Source organism: Hyperoodon ampullatus (genome assembly GCF_949752795.1).
Source record: "Hyperoodon ampullatus genome assembly, chromosome: 4".
NCBI classification, from domain to species: domain Eukaryota; kingdom Metazoa; phylum Chordata; class Mammalia; order Artiodactyla; family Ziphiidae; genus Hyperoodon; species Hyperoodon ampullatus.
This window is the reverse complement of record NC_136917.1, coordinates 39,001,173-39,022,746: the sequence shown is the minus strand read 5'-3', so window position 1 is coordinate 39,022,746 and position 21,574 is coordinate 39,001,173. Positions and strand designations below refer to the sequence as shown.

At 48.1% G+C, this 21,574-nt stretch overlaps 1 protein-coding gene across 2 annotated transcripts; it reads right to left on the bottom strand.

Annotated features, from left to right (window-relative positions):
• Positions 1 to 4,758: 4,758 nt before the first annotated feature.
• AKAP8 (A-kinase anchoring protein 8) lies at positions 4,759 to 21,333 on the bottom strand (the record flags this gene model as incomplete). Of its 2 annotated transcripts, XM_079703218.1 has the most annotated exons (14): positions 4,759 to 5,487; positions 6,974 to 7,069; positions 8,257 to 8,387; positions 8,827 to 8,920; positions 9,290 to 9,431; positions 11,179 to 11,266; positions 13,194 to 13,227; positions 14,611 to 14,657; positions 14,905 to 15,034; positions 15,536 to 16,019; positions 16,469 to 16,745; positions 17,274 to 17,306; positions 18,721 to 18,759; positions 21,315 to 21,333. In XM_079703218.1, 14 exons carry the CDS (start codon positions 21,331 to 21,333, stop codon positions 5,026 to 5,028), a joined length of 2,076 nt encoding a protein of 691 aa, XP_079559344.1. In that variant the 3' UTR covers positions 4,759 to 5,025. The 2 variants fall into 2 exon arrangements, with proteins under 2 accessions (XP_079559344.1, XP_079559345.1); XM_079703219.1 differs by lacking the exons at positions 16,469 to 16,745; positions 17,274 to 17,306; positions 21,315 to 21,333 and having other exon boundaries at positions 18,721 to 18,749.
• Between the last annotated feature and the right edge of the window lie 241 nt (positions 21,334 to 21,574).

The window sequence follows — 21,574 nt, the reverse complement described above, 5'->3', positions numbered from 1 at the left end:
GGTCGAGGAACTAGATCCCACATGCATGCCACAACTAAGGAGCCCGTCTGCTGCAACTAAGACCTGGTGCAACCAAATTAATTAATTAAAAAAAAAGAAATAGTAGAAAGACATCCATGCTCTTGAATTGGAAACCTTAATATTTTTTAAATGGCAGTACTCTCCAAATTGATCTATAGATTCAACATAATTCCTACCAGAATATCAGCTGACTTCTTTGTAGAAAATAAGATAACCCTAAAATTAATATGGAAATTCAAGGGACCCAGAATAACCAAAACAGTCTTGAAAAAGAGGAAGAAAATTGGAACATTCACACTTCCCGATTCCAAATCTTACTATAAATCTGCTGTGTGGTATTGGCATAAGGATAGATATATAGAGCAAAAGAATAGAATTGGAAGTACAGAAATAAACCCATGTAGCTATGGGCAACTGACTTTTGACAAAGGTGCCAAGACCATTCAATGGGGAAAGACTCGTCTCTTTGACAAATGGTGCTGAGACAACTGGATAATCACATGGAATAGAATGACGTTCAACCCTTACTTCACACCATATACAAAAATTAACTCAAAATAGACCATAGACCTAAATATAAGGGCTAAAACCATAAAACTCTTAGAAGAAAACGTAGGGGTAAATCTTCACAGCTTTGGATTTGGCAATGATTTCTTACATATGACACCCAAAGTACAAGCAACAGAGAAAAAAGATAAATTAGGACTGAACCAAAAACAAAACAATTTTTTTGCATCAAAGGGCACTATGAAGAGAGTGAAAAGACAGCCCACAGAATGGAAAACAATATTTGCAAATCATATCTCTGATAAGTGTTTAGTATCCAGAACATATAAAGAAATCCTACAACTTAAGAAGACAGGGACTTCCCAGGTGGCACAGTGGGTAAGAATCCGCCTGCCAATGCAGGGGACATGGGTTTGAGCCCTGGTCCGGGAAGATCCCACATACTGCAGAGCAACTAAGCCCATGCACCACAACTACTGAGCCTGCACTCTAGAGCCTGTGAGCCACAACTACTGAGCCCACAAGCTACAGCTACTGAAGCCCGTGTGCCTAGAGCCCATGCTCTGCAACAAGAGAAGCCACCACAATGAGAAGCACGCGCATTGCAACTAAGAGTAGCCCCCGCTCGCCACAACTAGAGAAGGCCCACGTGCAGCAACGAAGACCCAACACAGCCAAAAATAAATAAATAAATTAATTAATTAATTAATTAAAAAACCCAAAACAAAAAACCACAATGAGGGAAGTCACTGGCAGGCCAGTGGTTAGGACTCTGCGCTTTCAGGGCCATGGGCCCAGGCTCAATCCCTGGATGGGGGAACTAAGATCCCACAAGCTGCGTGATGTTGCCAAAAGAAAAACAAAACAAAACAAAGGAAAAGGACCCCACAATGAGATAAGAGGTACCACTTCACACCTACTAAGATGGCTAGAATCAAACAAGAAGAAGAAGAAGAAAAGGAAAATAAACGTTGGTAAGGATGTGGAGAAATTGGAACCCTTGCAAATTGCTGATGGGAATGTAAAATGGTGCAGCTGTTGTGGAAGCATTTGGTGGTTCCTCAAAATTTTAAACATAAGAATTACCATATGACCCAATAATTTTACTCCTAGGTAAATACCCAAAAGAATTGAAAATAGGTACTCAGATACTTGTTCATGAATGTTCCTAGAAACACTATTCATAATAGTCAGAAGGTAGAAACAACTCAAATGTCTATTATTGGATAATTGGATAAATAAATGTAGTGTGTATATATATATATATATATATATATATATATACAATGGAATATTCAGCCATATAAAGGAATGAAGTACTGATATAGGCTGCAACATGGAGGAACCTCAAAAACATTATGCTTAGTGAAGAAGCCAGACTGAAAATGTCATGTATAGGTTTCCTTTATATGAAACAACCAGAATTGATAAATCCAGAGACAGAAAGCAGATTAGTGGTTGTCAGCAGACTGGGGAGGAGGAGTGGGAAGTGACTATTGATGGGTAAGGAGTTTCCTTTAAGGGTGAGGGAAATGTCTTGGAACCAGTTATAGGTGATGGTTGCACAACTTTGTGAGTGTACCAAATGCCATGGCATTGTCTGCTTTAAAATGGTTAATGGCCCATTTTGTTACTTGAATTTTACCTCTTAGGAAAAAAAAAAACTGTTGAGCTTAGAAACCACTTTTTCAGTAGTGCCAAGTATTTATTATCTCACTTAATTCTGATAACCAACTCTGTGAGAATGGATAGATTGCCCCCTACCCCACCATATTCATATTGTCCCCCAAACTGAATTCATATATATATATATATATATATATATATATATATATATATATATATATATAAAGTATATGCTCAACCACATAGTGTTTTTGAGAGGAGGTACATACCAACTAAACCTCATAGGCCTCAGTGTCCTTATACAAGATAAAGGAAGTGGCCCAATGCTAAAAGGCTCTTCTACTCTGTTAGTGCTAAAATTCTACTTCAACTCTACTGTGCCTGTCTAATCACTACCGGCTGCACTTCTGGTGAGCAAAGATCACTTTCAGCAGTAGAAATGATTTCTTTATGGTCCAAAGTTTAAGTGAAGAGGATTTACTAATACTGATTATGTACTCTTGAATGAGCACTTTGCTCATTACATTGTATTGTTTCCCCTTTAGCAACTGTAGTATTTCATAAAAACCCAAAGAAATCACATAGGCCCACCCTACTACCAGAAGTTGAAACTAGGTTGCCATTCCTAAGATTTTTTTGCTTGCCAGTAGCAGAGATTGTCAAATTCTCTAAACCTGTTTTTATTTATTTTTTTATTTTTTATTTTTTTTATTTTATTTTATTATTTTTTTTTTTGCAGTATGCGGGCCTCTCACTGTTGTGGCCTCTCCCGTTGCGGAGCACAGGCTCCGGACGCGCAGGCTCAGCGGCCATGGCTCACGGGCCTAGCCGCTCCGCGGAATGTGGGATCTTCCCAAACCCGGGCACGAACCCGCATCCCCTGCATCGGCAGGCGGACTCTCAACCACTGCGCCACCAGGGAAGCCCTAAACCTGTTTTTAAATGATAAAGCTGCTCTATGGAAAGTTCATGGCCATTGGTGTCTCATGGACCTGTGTATTGACCTCGGTAGTCCCACATCTTTAATGCGGGGCCCTAAAAGTTACTTAACGTCCCTCTCAGGTTTCTCCCTGACAGATGGGAAATAACAGATATTAGTTTGCAATGAGGAAGCTTGCAACGTATTCCTGTCATCTCAGGAATATTAGGGCACCCCTTTGTGCAGCCTGAGTAATGACTCCCCATCTTGGGGAATGAGGAAGGGCCTGGTTTAACCTAAGTTTAGGAATAAAATGATTCATGTCATTTCACACGGGGTGGGGGGGTGAGGGTGGTGGTGAAAGAACTTAATTGAAATTCAGATTCAATGGCAAGCCGTGTATTAATTTTACAAGAAAAGCAAGGGAATTCCCTGGTGGTCCAGTGGTTAAGACACTTCCACTCCTGAGGGCGCAGGTTCAATCCCTGGTTGGGGAACAGAGATCCCACATGGTGTGGCCAAAAAGAAGAAGGAAAAAAAGCAGTTTCATAGTTTTGTTATCCTTTTTCAGGCTACTGATGGTCAGTGCCACCATTTTGGCCTCAAGAGAACACACTTTAAAGGGCATGCATAACCTGTGACTAAGCCACACCTGTGCAGTAAAAGGAACGATGTTTATAAAAGATTCATAGGCACCGGTTTCTTCTTACTAAGCAGTTTATTTGTTTTTAGTTCTAACATTGACTTTTTCATAAATATTCATCTCACATCTCCAATAAGGCTCCTTGAGAGCAGTGCCCATATCTAATTTTTATCATGAATTAGCACCTGGTACACAACAGATGCTCATCAAGTATTCTGCTACCTCTTTCCTAACAATTTCCCACTGGCCAATGCTTCCCCAAATGTGACAGTTCAAAGGTTTATAGGAAAACAGACCCAGGGGTATCATTTCAAAAGGGAGGTATCTTTCAATTCTTTTGATTATATGAAAGTATAACTGTTGCTTACTACCCTTTAACACATGCTGGCTTTTCTTTCTTACAGATTCAGAAACTTCCAAAGCAACAGTATTTATCTAAAATAAAATGTTTATTCATTTCCCACAGATAGTATCTATGTATGGCAATTTATACTGGTTTTCCATTCATGAGACATCAAATTTTCTTTTTAAATATATTTAAGTAGAAGTAACTCAATTTAAAGAAAAACAAAACCGAAAAAACCCTGAAGTAATGCAGAGGTGGAACACAAATGAGGTAAAACATTGTAAAGGTGATTCACCAAGGACTAAAGATTGGGAAACAATGCCCTAGGCAAAGTGTTCCCATTCTTGAGGGGTAAGTAGGTATGCTTCCAATGGTGCAGGTGTGTCAGATTCATCAGGCCTTTGAGAGTTCACTGATGTGACAGGATCAACATCACGTTAACAAGATTCTGCTATATCTTTTGAAGGAGGACCACATACCATACAGTGTACCACAAAAGCAGAGATCAAAAACTGAAGCCAAAGCAAATTCTTGAAACTTAAAAAAAAATCCTTTATAAAGCAAGATATATCCTAGTATTGAACTACTCCCAGACCAAAAAATAATACGGGGTGGAGGGGTGGGGTGGGGGTGGGGGTTGGTGGTTGTGGTGGTGCATTCAGCCACTGGCTGTATTTAAGCAAAGTGTCACCAAAATCTACTTATCCAACTTTTATTATTCCAACTACAGTGTAAAGAGAGATGTCACAGCCGCTTGTGGGAATGTACAACTTCTGCAGCCTTCAAACCAAGGCAGAAAACCACACAACTCTTAAGCCTGTGAGGTACACTTTTCTGAAGGAAATGGCTGGGTCTCTTCACCAAAATAGTATTCCAGCATCATATACCCTAGTACTGCTTATAAACCAAAGAAGAAAGAACAATGCATTATATAACACATCCCCTGAAACAGGGAAAGGAGGATCATTCTGTGGGAATAGCATCTTTGGACTCTGCATCAGTTTGTTCCACTTCGGCTTCTGCAGCAGCTTGGACAGGAGCAGTGACTGTCAAGGTGCTTTCCGACTCTGCTGCCAGGGTTTCCACTTCACCTCCAGCCTCAGCAGCTTCACCTCCAGCCTCCGCTTCAGTGTTGCCCTTCTCAGGTGCCATTCCACAGGGTGCCTCCGCTTCCGGCAGCTCTCCAGGGTGGGAACCACTAGTGGTCTCAGCTGTGTCCGTAGGGCCTTCCCCTTCCGCCAGCATTTCACTACTTTCCGGAGTAGGTGCTCCTTCCCCATCTACTGCCCTCACTGCTGCCGTAATCACCTCAGCTAAGACCTCGGCAGCTACCTCCTCCGGTGTCTCTTCCTTATCCTCACCTCCTAAATTGTCATCTCCTTCTATTTCTGGATCAACGGCTTCACTGGTGAAAGGATCTTCACCCTGGCCAAGAAGAAGAAACACAGGTTAGTGCAGTCTAAAGAACTGTCCAAATGAGAGATTGAGGCTCAGGTTGCTGGGAGTTTATCTTTTTATAATGGGCAGAGTTAACAAGAGAAAGCTTTTAAATCACACCAGGTGAGTCAATCCTACAGCTGCTCAGAGCCTACAGACTCAGAAAAGACATCTCAGAAAAGCTTCACCAGTACTATTTTGCACTTATTATTCAAGCATGTAATGGTGAGGAAAGGTTTAAAAAGACCTAGGTTTTCTTAACCCAATTAAAGAAAAAAAAAAAAAGCCTCATTTTAACAGGAAGTTAAGGCTCTTTCTTAAGTTTCGATTAAGCACTCAGCCCAGGCATGAAGGTTATCCCCATTTTACCGAGAAGGATATGAGACTTAAAGATCGTAACTTGCCAGGTCACACAGCTATTAAACATCAGTCAGGATTCAATCCAAGTGTGCCTCTCTCAGAAGCTGAATTTCTCATGAGCATATGCTAAAACTATGTCTACTTTAGAAAAAGTAAACTAAACATTATCACTAGCAGATTAGAAAACGTGTTTTAAAATACGCTGTTTAGAGAGTTCCCCCGATGACCTAGTGGTTAGGATTCTGGGCTTTCACTGCCATGGCCAGGTTCAATCCCTGGTTGGGGAACCGAGATCCCGCAAGCTGCAAAGTGGGACCCAAAACAAAAACAAAGACACTTATTTAGAAGCTTGAGTCTACAGCTGACTCCAGGAACTTTAAGTCTGTTTAAGCCACAAAGTAAACACTGATCAGTTATGGTTCTTAAACCGGTTATTTAGATTCTATCCCTTTATGGTTGAAATGAACTGTCAAACACTGAAGCAGTTAATAACTGAGAGGAGGGCAAACACATCCTAGTCAGGTTATGCTGAATCTTAACTCCCAGCCCTAAACGCTTAAGTCATGGGGCTGAGCATTGAGCAAAATGTGCTTCCCAAGGAGGAACCAGAGACTCTTCCAACCAGACTCCTCTCTAGGGTACCCTCTTTGGGATTTTTTATTACTCTGCTCCTGTTACTCCGTAGTATGGCACCACTGGCTCTTCCCTCCCCCTCATTCCCCATCTCATTGTTGGTTGTCTCTGCCCGCAAAACCTTGTTTTAGCTTCTACCTGGACAATTATCATTTACTTTGGTTTGTTGTTTTGTTTTGAAGCATCTCACCAGCGTTTTGCTTGGTATTTTATGGATAGTCAGGGTTTCTCATGGTGAGAGTCAGCACTATCGCACAGATTAAACAAGTAGGACCAAATTCCAGAGTTCCCAGGCAAGCAGTGAGTCTCAGGAAATGTGCAGTTGTGGAATCCCAAGCCCGATACATTCCAACATCTCTCAATTCTTCAAAAGACTCAGAAATGCCAAATACTGCACTCTGGATATAATTCCAAACCCACAGAGTTAGTTCATCCTCCATCTCAAAAGCTCTTCCCATCTACTGGACTCCTAAGCACAAACCTTGAGGTATTTTTCCAGCATCTTCACAATATGTCTGTTGTTCAAAACACTCTTAGCCACATGGAGACTTGTTTTCTTGAACTGTTCAGCAGCCAACTACAAAGGGAATCAAACATGAGCTTTTAAAAATGGCGTGCATAGAGGAGCATGAGAACAAATCAGCCTGGTTACACTGAGTTGCTCTGAGATTAGTCCTATGCAAAGAGACTAACATCTTTCTTCACTATGGTTAAGTCCCCAAATGCTAGGCTCCAATAATGAAAGGAAGAAGGCACTGGAGAGGCACCGGAACTGAGATTGTGAAATAGTGTGGAAAAGTCTGATAATCTCAAAAGACAAAAGCACAGGCACACGACTGATGTATACTATGTGCACAAGCAAGGATGAAATAAGAACATTTACAGATCAGAAGCTATGAAGACTCAGTAGGGGAAAAGGGCAAGCTTTTTCTTTTCAGTTTTTTGAGTTTTATTGACTTTACAAGTAAATTCTAGAGCAAAAGTCTGAATGCTGCAACCATTTGACTGTTCTAGAGCTTGACACATTCATATGATAATCCCATATTTGTACAGTGGTTTTTTGGCTGATCTTTAATAATAACAGGAGACGGGTGGGCAGGTAGCTCCAATTTGGTAGTCAGGTAAACCAACGATAGATAGAGATGCTCAACCAGGGCTTGGAGAGCTACAGCCAGCAGACCAAACGTGGCCACACCCATTCCTTTACTTATGGCCTGTAGCTGCTTTTGCCCATCAGCAGCAGACTTGAGGCATTAGGCAGGTGTTAGGCAGAGACCTGATGGCTTGCAAAGCTGAAAATATTTACAATTTGACCCTTAAAAAAAAAAAAAAAATATATATATATATATTGCCAACGCCTTGAGCTAAACATTTAGCCTCAGGCCCCATCAGCTAGTAAGGATCAAACCAGTCCTTAGTCCTGGGTCCCCTAGGCCATTCTGCTCTGAGTGGCCCTCAGCCTCAGCTTATAAGAAATCCAGTTTTTCAGCAACTGGGGAATTTACCCATGTGGTTTACAGAGAACATTCTCAACCCAGGAGAACTGCAGCTACTGGATTTAGTCAATCTTAAGCAACACGTTTTTCTCACATTTTAATAGAAACTGGGGTGCATTTTACAACCACTTGATGAAATGATGGACTTGATGGTATATGGCAAAAGCCCCTAAAGATGTTAGCTTCCCCGTAAGAGAAAGAAAGTTCGGAACCCCTCCCACTGGCAGCCAGGACTGCCTGCTCCACCCAGCATCAGGGGGGCACTCACCCGGCGGTTGTGATTGTGGTCAACAGAGTGCAGGTGCCGCTGGAGGAGCTGGGGCTGCGCAGGGATCAGCATGTCACAAGCCAGGCAGTGAGCAGCCTCTATTTTCTTGAAGAAGTGCTCCTGGCCAATCCCTGTTGACAAACCCCAAGTCTTGTGGGATTTGGGACAGCATGCAAGTGATGATTTCTTCCCACTTACTCCCCATCAGGGCCCACATTTTCCCCCTGTAGCCCCTCTCTAAGGATGGTTAGGACAGAATCTAAGACAGGCATCACGTGCCCTCCAGAAGGAGTATGGAGACAGACAAATGGCCTCTACACTTGGCAACTTTATACTTAACTTTTCTCATTCTTCTGGTCCTTTCTCTTCATACAAAGGAGAAAAAAACATCAGAGTGCTTAATGTCACTCCAATAAGCTGCCTGTAGAGGTGTCATCTACATTAGGCCACACTTGAAGGCTTCTTTCCCTTGCTAAGTGCCCCTCCCACTTGTCTTCACATCACATTCTCAACCACCCCGAGCTGGGCTCTGTGATTTGGAATAGCACACACCCCAGGATCACAACTCACCTTTGAAAGGATCTGGTTTTGGTTTTGTGCTTTCCTTCTCCATCAATTCCTGACGCCGCTTCTCAATTTTCTTATTCCTGTTTACAATGTATTCCTAGAGAGGTTGTGAGATGGCACCAAATGAAATGAGGAGAGGGTGACACATGTGGATATTTTTCAACTGCACCAGAGGCAGCCCCCCAAGGGTGACTGCCAAGCCCATGGGGGGCAGTGACAGCCTTATCTCAGCTGCTCCAAGGAAGGGAAGACAGCTATCAGAGCAGCTCCATGGGCAGAAGTAGTGGGAACTACAATGACGGGAGCTCTCAGTTGTCCCTCTGACTTCGGGACTTGTACACTGTTATTCTGGAAAACGAAATCTTGACCAAGTTTAGGCCTCTTATTTCCCTTCCCTTCTCTGTGAGGGATCTGACACTTGCAGGATCACTGGGAAATGCCGTGATGGAGGCCAAGCGTGATTTACCTGGAGGAACTCCACCGTCTTGTCAGGCAATTTGGTACTTATAAACCGCAGTGTCTCTTTGTGAAATTTGCTTTGCAGATGCTTCTGGATTTCTTCATCTTCGAAGCTACGAAACTTGCACACGGAACAGGCAAACTGAATCCTGGAGAAGGAAGACAAAAAGAAAAGCAGTGATGCACGGATAACCAACTCATCTCTGCTTAGAACTGAAATGGAAATGGGAAAGCCATTTCTGAATTAAGCCTTGTGACTTGTCACAGGGTGTCAGAGTAGCAGTTACCCCAAGTTTCCCCACCTTGAGAATGAGAGTACAACCTTGCAAGTATTTCAGGAAAATGATTCACGGAGCACTTTACTACCTTACCACTCTTTTTGGTCCAAAGGCTCACAAGAGAACAGCCAAAGGTGGAGACTTTTCAGAACTGTGAACTCCCTAAGTCTCCAGCCCACTGCTCTGGGGGCCTAGTACCTAACTTCATAGCTTCTCAGATGTTTCCTTCTGCAGCCACTCAGAAGATACAAAGCAACCCCATTTAATACAACAGAGGAACTCCCGAAGACCTCACACAATTCAAAACTCACATAACCTAAGATCAATTCTCCAATGGGTCTCAACGTAAAGACATCACAATCAAGTTCTACGAATGAAAACTGAGGTTTCTTGTGTGCTTTCAAAATCTTACCAAATGCATGCATGCTGTACGGCAAGGGGAGAGCACGCTACAGACACCCAAACCCCCACAGTGGGGTGCTGCTTCCCTCAGCTCTGCTCCATTTGGGGTGTAACAGCACAGGCCCCGGGGCACTCAGGAGTCCTCCTCTGCCAACTCAGAGATCCGCTGGCCCCCAACGCCCGCCTCCTGATCTCGGGACAAGCGCCACAAGACACTCTTGCCTTTGCAGATACCCCCGAAAGAGGAGTGAAGAGGGGAATCTCCCAGGCCCTATGTGCAGGACTATCAGGAAGCTACCAAGGAAATACAGGGTTCCTACTTCCCTGCTGCATCTTTGCCTCCCCCGTGACAATTTCTCCAAGTTTCTTTGAGGATCTTCAGTCACTAGGGCAGTCTAAAGATTCCTTTAAAAAAGTCATCTCAGTTCCCATGTGGCATGAAAACAGATCTCATAGAGCTGTCATTTTATTCATCTGTTTAAAAACAAGGATTTCAATGAATTCTGTAACACTTGGAACTCCTACTTTTCAGTTCCTGGCTTTCCAGCCTCTACTGTTAGCTCTTTCGCTAAGCATTTCTTTGCACAGGGAAACCACTACCCCCATTTAAGCCTCAAGGGCAAGGATTCCCTTTCAAGTCATCAAGAGAACCTGTACATAGAGACATAGCCACCTGTGGTCACGGGCCTCATCAACCACGCACTCACGTGGCCACCTGTGGTTTACAGGGAGAGGCGCATGGTATGGTCACAGCAATGCCCTTTGGGGTTTGCATTTTTGCAATTTTTTTCTATTGAGAGACAAAATCTTGAAGATAGCAACTATACATATATAATCGCCATGTCAAACTCCACAGGTGGTTTGGATTTATTTGGACAAGGCACCCAAAGCACCTTCTTGGCAGCTATGCTGAATGAACTTCACCTGTCTGGGACGACAGACACAAGCCAAGGGGCAAGGGAACTCCGCATAGCCCTGCAGGAGGGCAATCAAGAGAGCCGCTGGCTGGGAATGTGAGGGCCACACAGACCCACCAGCAAGAATAAGATTCAGTGTGTTTCCCAAGTTTTGTCTCCCATCGACCTGACTAGGATTTCCTGACATACACCTGGAGTCAGAAGATCAAACCAGGCACCCCCGTGCATTGTGGAGTGATGACAGATGAGCTCAGGGGAGTCTTGACAGTGTTCACCTCCCACCTCGCCTGCCTCCTCACCTGTCAGCTGCTCGGTCTCTCATCCTGTCTCTCCTCCTTTGCTTCTCCCTCCTCTTCTTCACTTCATCATCCTCATCGTCCTTCTCTCCTGCAACAGAAAAGTCCCTTCGAGACACTCTGAGGAGCCTGCAGATGAGCTGAGCACCAGGGCCTTGATAGGGGCTACAGTTCGGCCACCATACCCCATGCCCTGCCACGGCCTCCACACATGGCGGGGGCAGGACACCCTGAGGTACCAAAGGGCTGTCAAAGGCTCCCAACAGGGGTGGCCTTTGATGAGAACCCTCAGTAGTTCCCAAGGGAGTCACCTCACTCCCCCCATGGTCTGATAAGGCTGGCATGGGCCAGGGACATGGCCCGCCCGTCCCACTCACACCATGGCCCACCTGCTCTCTCTGTCCTTCCCTATCTTGCTTTTCTGATCCAGCACCCTACGATTGGATCTTCTCCCAATGTTACTTAAGGAGAGAGAGAAGCAATTCTTCCCAGATAAAGAGGCAGCAGCTGGAAGGCCTCAGAAAACAAAGCAAGCCACTCTACTGCCCTCCGTCCCACCTCTAGGTGGACCATGACAACTGTCCCATTGGTCTCCTCTGAACTAGGGCCTCAGCAGGTCTGACAATCCCTGGTGGCCCAAACTCTATCTTCCACTCACAAAAACCGTCAATCTAGAGCTTTCCCAAGAATATGTGGGAAGCAATCCCAGAAATAAAAATGGGAAGAGACCAACTGGTCCTCCGTTCATCCCATGGGGCCAGTGTGGGAGCTCCTCTGAGAGCTGTGCAGCCCAGAGTCCCAGCATGAGGTGAGGCCAGGCCAGGTCACCGCGGCTCAGGGCCAGGGCCAGACACTGAAAAAAGGTTGGATAAGCATCTGAACTGTAACCCCTACCCCTGATGCCAGTCACGAGACTGTCCCACGAAGATGGCGACCGGCGTGCGCTGCTCAGAAGCCTCTCAAAAGGGCGTGTGGGATTTTTGGCAAGAGGTCACTGCCTGAAACTATTACTGCTGTTTAATAGCAAAGTCATCCCGGGTAGGTAGCAGGACCTGCGCGCAATAAACACGTCACCTTTGCTTTAGCATTTACCCCGCTGCATGAGCTGCAAAATGCTCTCTGTGGTTCCAAGCTATAAATGTAACTGCCTCAATATACAGGGCAGGAGGACCTCAGAGGGTTGGCTATACCTGAACATATAAGAGAAGGAGCATCTAAGCCAGGGGCCTTCAGAATTTATGGGAGCAGAGTCACACAGGAGCCAGCCTGTGATTCTTTGGGGAAACCAGCTATGGACAGACCCATGGGAACAGGAAAAGAAACAAGTGGCTGTTTCTTCACGTCCCCCTGAAGGGCTTAACACTGCTCTGTTCTTGCTGCTTATTTTGGTCTCTTAGGCTTCCCTCGCTTGAACTGGTGAGACCTGCTGAGCAGTGACTGCCTCTGGAGGATCTGGGCCTGAGTGTGCCCGACAGTCCCCCCGCTTCCCGAGCTCCCCACCCAGGCAGGTGTCTGAACTCTGCCCCATGCCGTGCCAGTGTCCCCACCATAGAGGCTGAGAGCATGGCCCTGGCCTGGCAAGCATTCTGTGGACAGAATGAAGCCCGGGAGAAAACAGTACAGGGACCTGCACTGGCCAAGGGGGGAGCAGAGAAGACAAGCTGGAGGGCGCCTTTTCTTTTCTCTCTTGCATTTCTGAGACTCTCCCTTCCCTACCACTGCGAGCTACTGCAGACACCCAGAGATGAGTTTCCCCCTGCCTCTGCAGCCTGCACTGAGTGAGGCAAACAGACTGTTTCCAGCAAGTGTTGCTCCAAACACCAAGGCAAAGCCTCGGGGTGACTGGCATGGCCAAGGCCCACCTTGCAGGTATGGCCCCTCTTCTGCCCTGAGCCGCAAGCCCCTCCACCCAGGCCCTGGGCTTGCTCAGAAACCCAGCCCGCCTGGGCATTAGGCGGTGAGTGCAAGGTAGCTGGGCAGACACAGGAAAGCTCAAAGGGATGCTGGGTGATGCCTACCTCTCTGCCTCCCAGAGTCGAAGAATTCGTCCTCCTAAAAAGGCACAAAGTCAGACCGTGAGGTGGAATTTCAAGAACTCTCCACAACCAGCCCAGCACCCTGCCACCACGTGGTGCTCGTTGTGCCACCAGGAACATGCCCAAAATGTGTCAGGACAAGTCCCAGGGCCATGGGATGGAGCCTGAGTGTTCTCTCACTAGTCCTGGTTGCCTTCTGAGATTCTGTGATGATGACTAACTTGCTTTTTTATTAAAGACACAGTCCAGCTTTTAGTTCTTCCTAAAGCTAGAGAACTACCTCTGGCAAGTGAACAGTTCTGCACGTGGGAAGACCAAGAGCCCATCCATCAACTGTGTTAAGCAACCTCAATTTGTAGGAAGCTAGTTCCTGCACTCTTTAATGAAAATGGGCTTTATGAAGTTTCCCAGCTACTTGTTTACGTTATAACAAGCCATGTATAGATAAAAACGACTCATCTAACTGAAAATTGAAACTGAGGCTATTCCTTAGACATTAAGCTGAAGATTAAATTAGCAATCAGCAGATATGCAGAGATTTTCAGACTCAAGATCTAAGCAACCTAGACATGGAGCAAGCAAGACCCTCAGAAAAGTTGAAAATTCACTGTATCCTGCCCCTCCCTCCCCTTCCCCAAACTCGTCTGACCATCAGAAGCACCTGGATGAAGCCTTCATACATCCAGATTTCCAGGCCCTACCCCAGACCTGGATCAGAATTTGCAGGAGGTGGCAAAGGCTTGCTCCCCAGGTGCTTGTGCATGGTCCTGGCTAAGAGCCAGCCTTCAACACCCATCTCCCATGACTGGTTTTGAGAGCTGAATGACAAGCATGCAGTTCAGCACCAGCACAGAGCTGGCAGCAAATGAATCTTCAGCGCTTCTTTGAAAGCCTCAGCCTACACAGCCACTGCAGTTACCACGTGTATAGCTAGACACATCACTGCAAGGACACAGGTATGGCTGGGGAGAGGGCTGGGAAGGTCTTCAAGAAAAGAAGGATTGTTGCAAGTGGAAAACTCTTAGAAACCTAGCTGCAAATCTGATTATTAAATCTACTCATGAGGGCTTCCCTGGTGGCGCAGTGGTTGAGAGTCCGCCTGCCGATGCAGGGGACGCGGGTTCATGCCCCGGTCCGGGAGGATCCCACATGCTGCGGAGCGGCTGGGCCCGCGAGCCATGGCCGCTAAGCCTGCGCGTCCGGAGCCTGTGCTCCGCAACGGGAGAGGCCACAACAGGGAGAGGCCCCCGTAACGCAAAAAAAAAAAAAAAATCTACTCATGAGGTAGAGTTGAATCTACCACAGCAGCTGTTTCTGCCTATTTGTAAGGAAGACACTAAAGTAAGGAAAAAATCCCACACTAGAGACACTGGAGGTTGATCAGTAAAGGCGAACTTACACCCCTGAATTCTTCATCTCCTGACCGGAAGTCACCAGCTCCATCATCTACCAAACACAAAGGAATAGGTAAAGTAAGCACCTCGGCAGCTGGCCCACTCCCTGTTTTCACCTCCCAAACTCACTGTCCAGAGTGAGTGCACTTGTCCTGACTACAGTGGGGACTGTGAGAGTGCAGGTGACACACACCACCCTTGAGTTCCTGTGTGTCCCCTGTCCAGACAAGCAGGCAGAACACCAAGCATACAACTGACTCATCTTATACACAGCTGGGCCTACTGGCCCCAGGGCATACCGTTTTCAGAAAAATCTCCTTCACTGTCAGCCCGGGCTTGTTTGGTGTCTGGCTCATCGTAAATCTGCAACTGCTTCCGTTTCCTGCCCAAGCTATCTGGGCCGCAGCGATCAAACTCTCTCCGCCTAGGCTACAGACAAAAGCATATTCCAATGCATTGCTTACTCGGACGGTTAACATACCCCAGAGAAATGAAGAACAAAGAGGTTGTAAGATCAGAGAACAAGGACAGAAAAGATCTTTTCAGAAAAGCAAAGAAATACAACATGGTTGGACCCCCCCCACCCCAACCAAAACACAAAACTTTTATGCTGAGTGAAAGAACCCAGATACAAAAGGCCAAGTATTATATGATTGCATTCATATGAAACATCCAGAAGAAACAGATCTACAGAGACAGAAAGTACATTAGTGGCTGCCAGGGGCTGGGGGAGAGAATGGGGAATGACTGCTAATAACAGAGGTTTTTTTCTGGGATGACGGAAACGCTCTAAAATTACGTGGTGGTGAAGGATGCACAATTCTGTACATTTTTACTAAAAGCTGAAGTGCATTTTAAAATGAGTGAATCTTACAAAGCTATTTAAAAAGAAAAGCAAATAAGGCAGATGAGAACTTGGCAAGGTCATACCCGATCTCTCATCCGGGTCTGTGACCGGCCACATCCGTAGGGCATAGAGCTGTCATAACCACCTGCCCCCTGCATGCCCATCACGCCAAAGTCAGGGGCCATGGACTGGGAGAAGAGGGAAGGTGGAGGCCTGCTGGTGGAGGGGCCTCCCAGGCCCCGCCCACCCACATAGTTCATTTCCGTCCATGGAGCAGAAAGAGGCTCAGAAGAGGCTGCGGGTGGCATGAAGGGGTCACTGCGCATAAAGGTGCCGGGGTTGCTCCGGTCCTGGAAGCGGCCCTGGCCTCGGCCCCGCATGAAGTCATCAAGGGAGCCCCGCTCACGGGCTGGGTCCCGGCAGTCACTGTACTGACCACCAAAGCCACCATTGCGGTCGGGCCCCAGGTCAAAGTCATAGTCGTAGCTGTAGCTGGGGCGGTAGGGATTGTGCTCGGGCAGGCAAGGCCTGGAATCATAGGACTCAAACGACTGGAAGCGGAAGGAGCTGCAAAGAAAGCACAACCCATCACTACACTGTCCGGGCACCTCAACGCCTCCTGCAAAGCTGACTTCCCTACATTCAGAACAGCAAAGCCAAACCACCACGCATCCCTCCTAAATGCTCAGAAAATAAAACAGACCAAAATCCCTTTCAAACACTGTTGAAAAGGGGCATGAAGCCCTGGCCACAGGAATGGGGAGAGTCTGCTAGGCGCCTGATACAGAAATAAGGAGTCTGGCATAGTTTAGCTAACAGTCATGCCCTAAGCCCCACCACTCAAGAAACCAGCAAGTCCTATTACACGCCTCGGCCCCAACAATGGCTCAATTTATCTATCCTACACTCAGGAGGGAGCTGGGGAAGAGCCCTCCCTGGAAAAGCAGGTGCCCACTCCCGTCTACACAAAGCTGGGCATGCGGGATCCCCCGGGAAGGGCTCAGGTCTATAATCACCTCTCCCGGTCCTGCATGCCCTCCCCACTGCCGCTGCTCCCGCCCCTGCCTCCTTCCTTGGACATCATGTCCAAACGCTGGTTGATCTTGGCAATGAGGGAGTCAGAATTGTCGGTGCACGGCTCTGGGCCATAAGAAGCCATATGCATGGCAGGGCCCCCAGGTGCCAGGCCATCACTGGCCTTGGTGGCCTCCCATGAGGCTGGGCCGTAGCTGTAGGTTGCTCCTGTGGTGACGCTGGTGTTCTGGGCACCATAATAATTGTAGTTTTCATAACCTGACAGAGGGAAGAAAAACTAAATCAGATCTCAGCAGTCACAAGGCCAGCCCATGGTGGACAAGTCTGGGGAGGGGCACCCACTGCCCACAGAGAAGGAAAAGGGTCATGGGTCCAAGTGCTTCTGGCATTACCCCAACACTGCACAAGTCATCTGCCAAGAGGCAGCAGGAGGAGGGCAGGGGCACGGCCTCAACTCTGAACAGTGGGTTTTCTATACCAGATCCTAAGACTTGCTTCTCATCCAAAGCGAGAGCCCAGGAGCCAGCAGTTGGGACTACTGACGGACCCACCAAAGAGCTGCTGCTCCCAGAATACGACCACAACTCTCCCCACCCCCCATCTCCAGCAAGTTCCCCTGGAGGCCTGCCCCCCAGCCCTCCTAGACACCTCAGGCCCAGTCTGTGGAGCCTTCAGAACAGCTGTGAGCACATCTAGGAGTGGAGTTGGGGATCCCTGCACCCCAGCCTCCCTAGGTAGCTGATCGGAGGCCCACTCACCCACCCATGGACCCCCAGAAGGGCCTACCTTGCCAACTGGCCACACCAGTTCCATATGCACCTTAGAAGAAACAAAAACATACAAGAGTTCTGTTTGCAAAACAAAGGCATCTGAGACACATCCCCTCCCCCCACCACAGCCGGGCCGCTGAAGGACAGTGGTTGCCTCATCCACTATGCACAGGCCAGGGCTGAGGGTGGCTATGTCAGTGCTCCAGGAGGCACCCCTGGCTGCCCATTATGGCCAGGGAAGGCTGCAGTCCACTAGCTGTAAAACTCGTTTCCTACAGAGCACTCAGCGGAGCACAGTCAGGGCTTCTCCTCCATTAGGGCAACAGAAAGGACACAGCAGCCTTTTTCCAGGAAGCTTGTCCAGCGTGGGCCGCCAGCCAAGAGGCCGCCCAGGCCAGGTCCCTAGGTAGAGAGCCCTTCTAAAGTGCCAGTTCTCACCAGGAGCCAGAACTAAGGCACTGCTAACAGCACGGAGAGTGCACTGGTGGAAAATCATGTCCCTAACTCAACTGAGCAAGGGGTCGTCATGTGCCTGAATAACACAGAAGATCTCCTCCTGGGAAACTCAGTGATGGGCAGAAAAGTCACCCTGCTCCCAGTGGTGCTAGGGCCAAGCTCCAGGCTCAGAAAACAAAGTAAACCCTTATCCCATCCCCTGGAACAAATGCTGGCAAAAAGGAGAAAACCTCGCCCACCAAAGAGCACATTCTGGTACTTCAAACACACTTAGCACCATGATATAGACTCACAAGCAGGGTCAGCAAACAGGCCAAATCTAGTCCATAGCCCAGTTTTTGTAGGGCCTGCAAGCTAAGAATGGGTTTTATGTTTTTAAGTGGTCAGGAAAGAAAAAAAAAAAACATAATCAAAAGAATACTTCATGACATACGAATTTTGACAAAAGACACATCATTTACACGTTTGTCAAAACTCACAGAACTGTTTAACAGAGTGAACGTTAATATAAACTCTAGGCTATAGTTAATAACAATACATCAACATTGGCTTATAAATTGTAACATAAGGGAACTGTACTGGGGTGAAGGTAGGGGGAGTGTATGGAATTCTATGTACTATCTGCTCAATCCTATAAATCTAAAGCTACTAAAAAATAAAGTCTATTAATTATAAAAATCTTTAGTTATACCCTCGGCTATTTACTTAGAATTAAACAACAAAAGTTGTTAAAAAAAAAAAAAGACTATTCCACAACACATGAAAATCATACGATATGCAAATTCCAGTGTCTTTAAGTAAATATTATCGGCACACAGTCCTACCTACTTGTTTATAAACTGTCTATGGTGGCTTTTGCACTACAGAGACCATGTAGCCTGCAAAGCTCCCCCAAATTTACTATCTGGCCCTTTACAAAAAAGGTTTCTTGGTCCCAGCTATGCCACGCTGGTGCTGGGGGGGTGGGTAGCCCATGCCTCCCTGAAAAGCAGGTCCATCCCACTTACCCTGGGTGTTGGTAGGTCCAGCACTCCATGCCCCATAGCCTGTGAACAGAAGATCTGTGAGTTAGGGTCATATGTGTCATACCAGAGAACAAGTGCTTCTGAGATGCTCTGAGGAACATAAAGGAATCTCCTTGAAGGAGTTCAGTGCCAGCCTCACAAGAAGGCAGCACAACCACAACAATGTCTCCTTAAAAGTCATCCCACAGCTGGGTTTTGCATTATCACACTCCACCTGCCTGAGGTCAAAGCAGAAAAAAGAGGAGGTGGATGGGCTTCCGGGACAGTTCTGTCCATTGCCTGATGAGGGACCTTGACCTAAGCCTCAACCCGCAGCTGAGGAAGACACAGAACCAGCCACCAGCTAGCTCATCATTAGGACACAGTCCCCCCTCCTCCCGCCCCAAGCAGCCATAAGTACCCCACAACTGAGAACAGACTTCGAAAATTTGGAGACAACAGCTGTGCCTCTCTAGGCCTAGCTTCTGTGTGACTCTGAACCGTCCAATGCTCCGCTGGGCCTTGAAGTCCCAGGGCTTCAGCCTGGCCCTAAGGCATCAGACTGCACTCCTCTCTGTGGTGGCTCCCTCTGCCCCTCCAGACATTCCCATGATAGCATCTGTCTAGCCCCGCTTCATCTGTGTCCCTGGAGCCTGGCACAGAGCTGGGCACGGGCAACCATTCATACCTGTCAAACGACTTCACCTTTACAAAGCCTCCTCTCTCTCAAATACATCCTTTCTCTCCTACCAAGACAACCCAAACCACTGAGTGCCTACTGTATGCCGACACATGACGGGCACTCAGCACACATTAGTTGTGACATTCAGAGAATGACATTCAGAGATAATGTGGGAGCTAAGGCTCAGAGGTTAGGGGACTTGATCCGAAGTCACCCTGCTGAAGGTTACGATCTCCCCATGTCACACAGCTTTCCACATTTGTGCAGCAGAAAGGCGGAGTAGTGATTCTAACAGCAACTGACCAACTGTGGGGCACTGGTCTAACTAAGGAGCATGTGGTATTCACATAACCTCACAATGACCCTTGAGATAGGTACTACTTACTCTGTTGTACACAGAGGCTCCAGAGGATAAGTCACTTGCCCAAGAACATGGAGCTGAGGAGAAGAAGAACAAGGACCTGGACCCAGATGGAGGTGCCTCCTATGGCCAAAGAGTAACTCTTAAACCTCAACAAATCTTAGGAAATAACTCTAGATGGAAAAGCTACAGAAGGATTCAGGGAGGCCGCTGCATCTAAACCGAGTCTGAAAAGGTTTTTAGTAGGTAGGAAGATGGGCTGGGGCGGGGGTGACCTCTCCAAGCTAAGGGCATGCATAAAGCAGGATTACTACTAGCTAAAAACTCTGGTAGGGAGGCAGGTAAAGAAGAGTGAGATCCAGTCACACTGCAGAAAAGACACGAGTACCAGGTAGAGCCACAAGCACACCATGCACCTCAGGACCTCTCTGCTTCTCTGCAATTCCTGCTGCTGGCCTCCTGCTAATGCTGCCACCTTTCAAAACATGCGCCTTCGCTGCGGCAGCCATGATCAGATCGCTTGCTTCTCGAACCTCATATACCTGAATAGGGATCTGCGCCGGGTCAAGCCCAGCCCTGCATATTCCAACTGTTCCCTGCGGGCAAACGCGGCTTCCAGCATAGAGCAAAGGCCGCCCAGAAGGCTCAGATTCCAAAGACTGAGAGCAGATCGCCCGAGAAGGTCCGTCCTGCCCCAGGCCCTGAAACCCAAGTGAGTAAGGGCACATTCCCTCTCACACAGCCCCTCTGGCGTCTCCAGGCCACCACAAAGGACTGCCTTAAGGAAAGCCCCCAATCTGTCACGACCCCAGAGCTCAACGCGTTTCCAAGCTTTGACCAAAATACCCCGCATGTGAACCTCAAAAGTGTCGTCCCGGATCTGCACGAGCTAGGTCCGCGGTAGGCGCCCAGTGAGGCTAACCACTGCAGAGGCCACACTAGGCCCCACTGCTCCGCACCGCGGGCCTGGCGGGGTCCAAACCTGCGCCGCCCATACGGCTTCCGGGACTGGCGCCCCAGGTCACATGTGCCGCGCGGAAGCCCCAGCCAAGCCCCGCAGGTCCCTGGACAGACCCGACGGCCCGGAAAGAGGCAGCGGTTCCGCCTCGGCCCCCGGCCGAAGACCCCGCGCCCCACAAACTCGCGCCATAGCTCCGCCCCCCCGGCGCCGCCATTTTGTGGCGTCTTCCAAAAGGGACAGCAAGCCTGCTAGCGGCGAGAATCCGCAGGGCCCGGCCGACCCCGCCGGGGTTGCGGAACTGAAACTGCCCCAACCGCCTCAGGCGCCCCCCGAAGCCCGCCGCAGCGTCGGCACGCCGAAATCAGCCAACTTCCTCAGGCCCTGTCGGCCAATCCGCACGCAGCGCCCCGGGAGCGACGGGGCCGAGATCCAATAAGCTGCGCGCGCGCGCCTCTGCCGCCTCGCCGCAGGGCCGGACTGCAGTAACCGCGCTCGGGTGTAGTCCCTGGCCCGCAGCCCTCTTGCACGGCGGCGGCCCTGCCGCCCGGGCACCACCTGCCGGTCCCACTCCGCACTGAGTTGCCCACACGAACCTCCGTAGCCCTGCTCCATGTCTTCAGCTCGGCCCGCCAGCAGCTCCTTTTTCTAGGCCACCACAGGACGCATGCGCTCAACGCACTTCCCGCCGTCCTCTACTGGTAGACCAGACGCATGTGTCACCCCTTCCACGGGCTACCATTGGCTGGAGTTCACAGCGGGACCGCCCTTACCACCCCAGCTGGCCTTCCGGTTGTTGTGGGGATCGGTGTTCACAGCACCCTGGGAGTTTTGGTCCGGACCGCGGTGCCTCGCT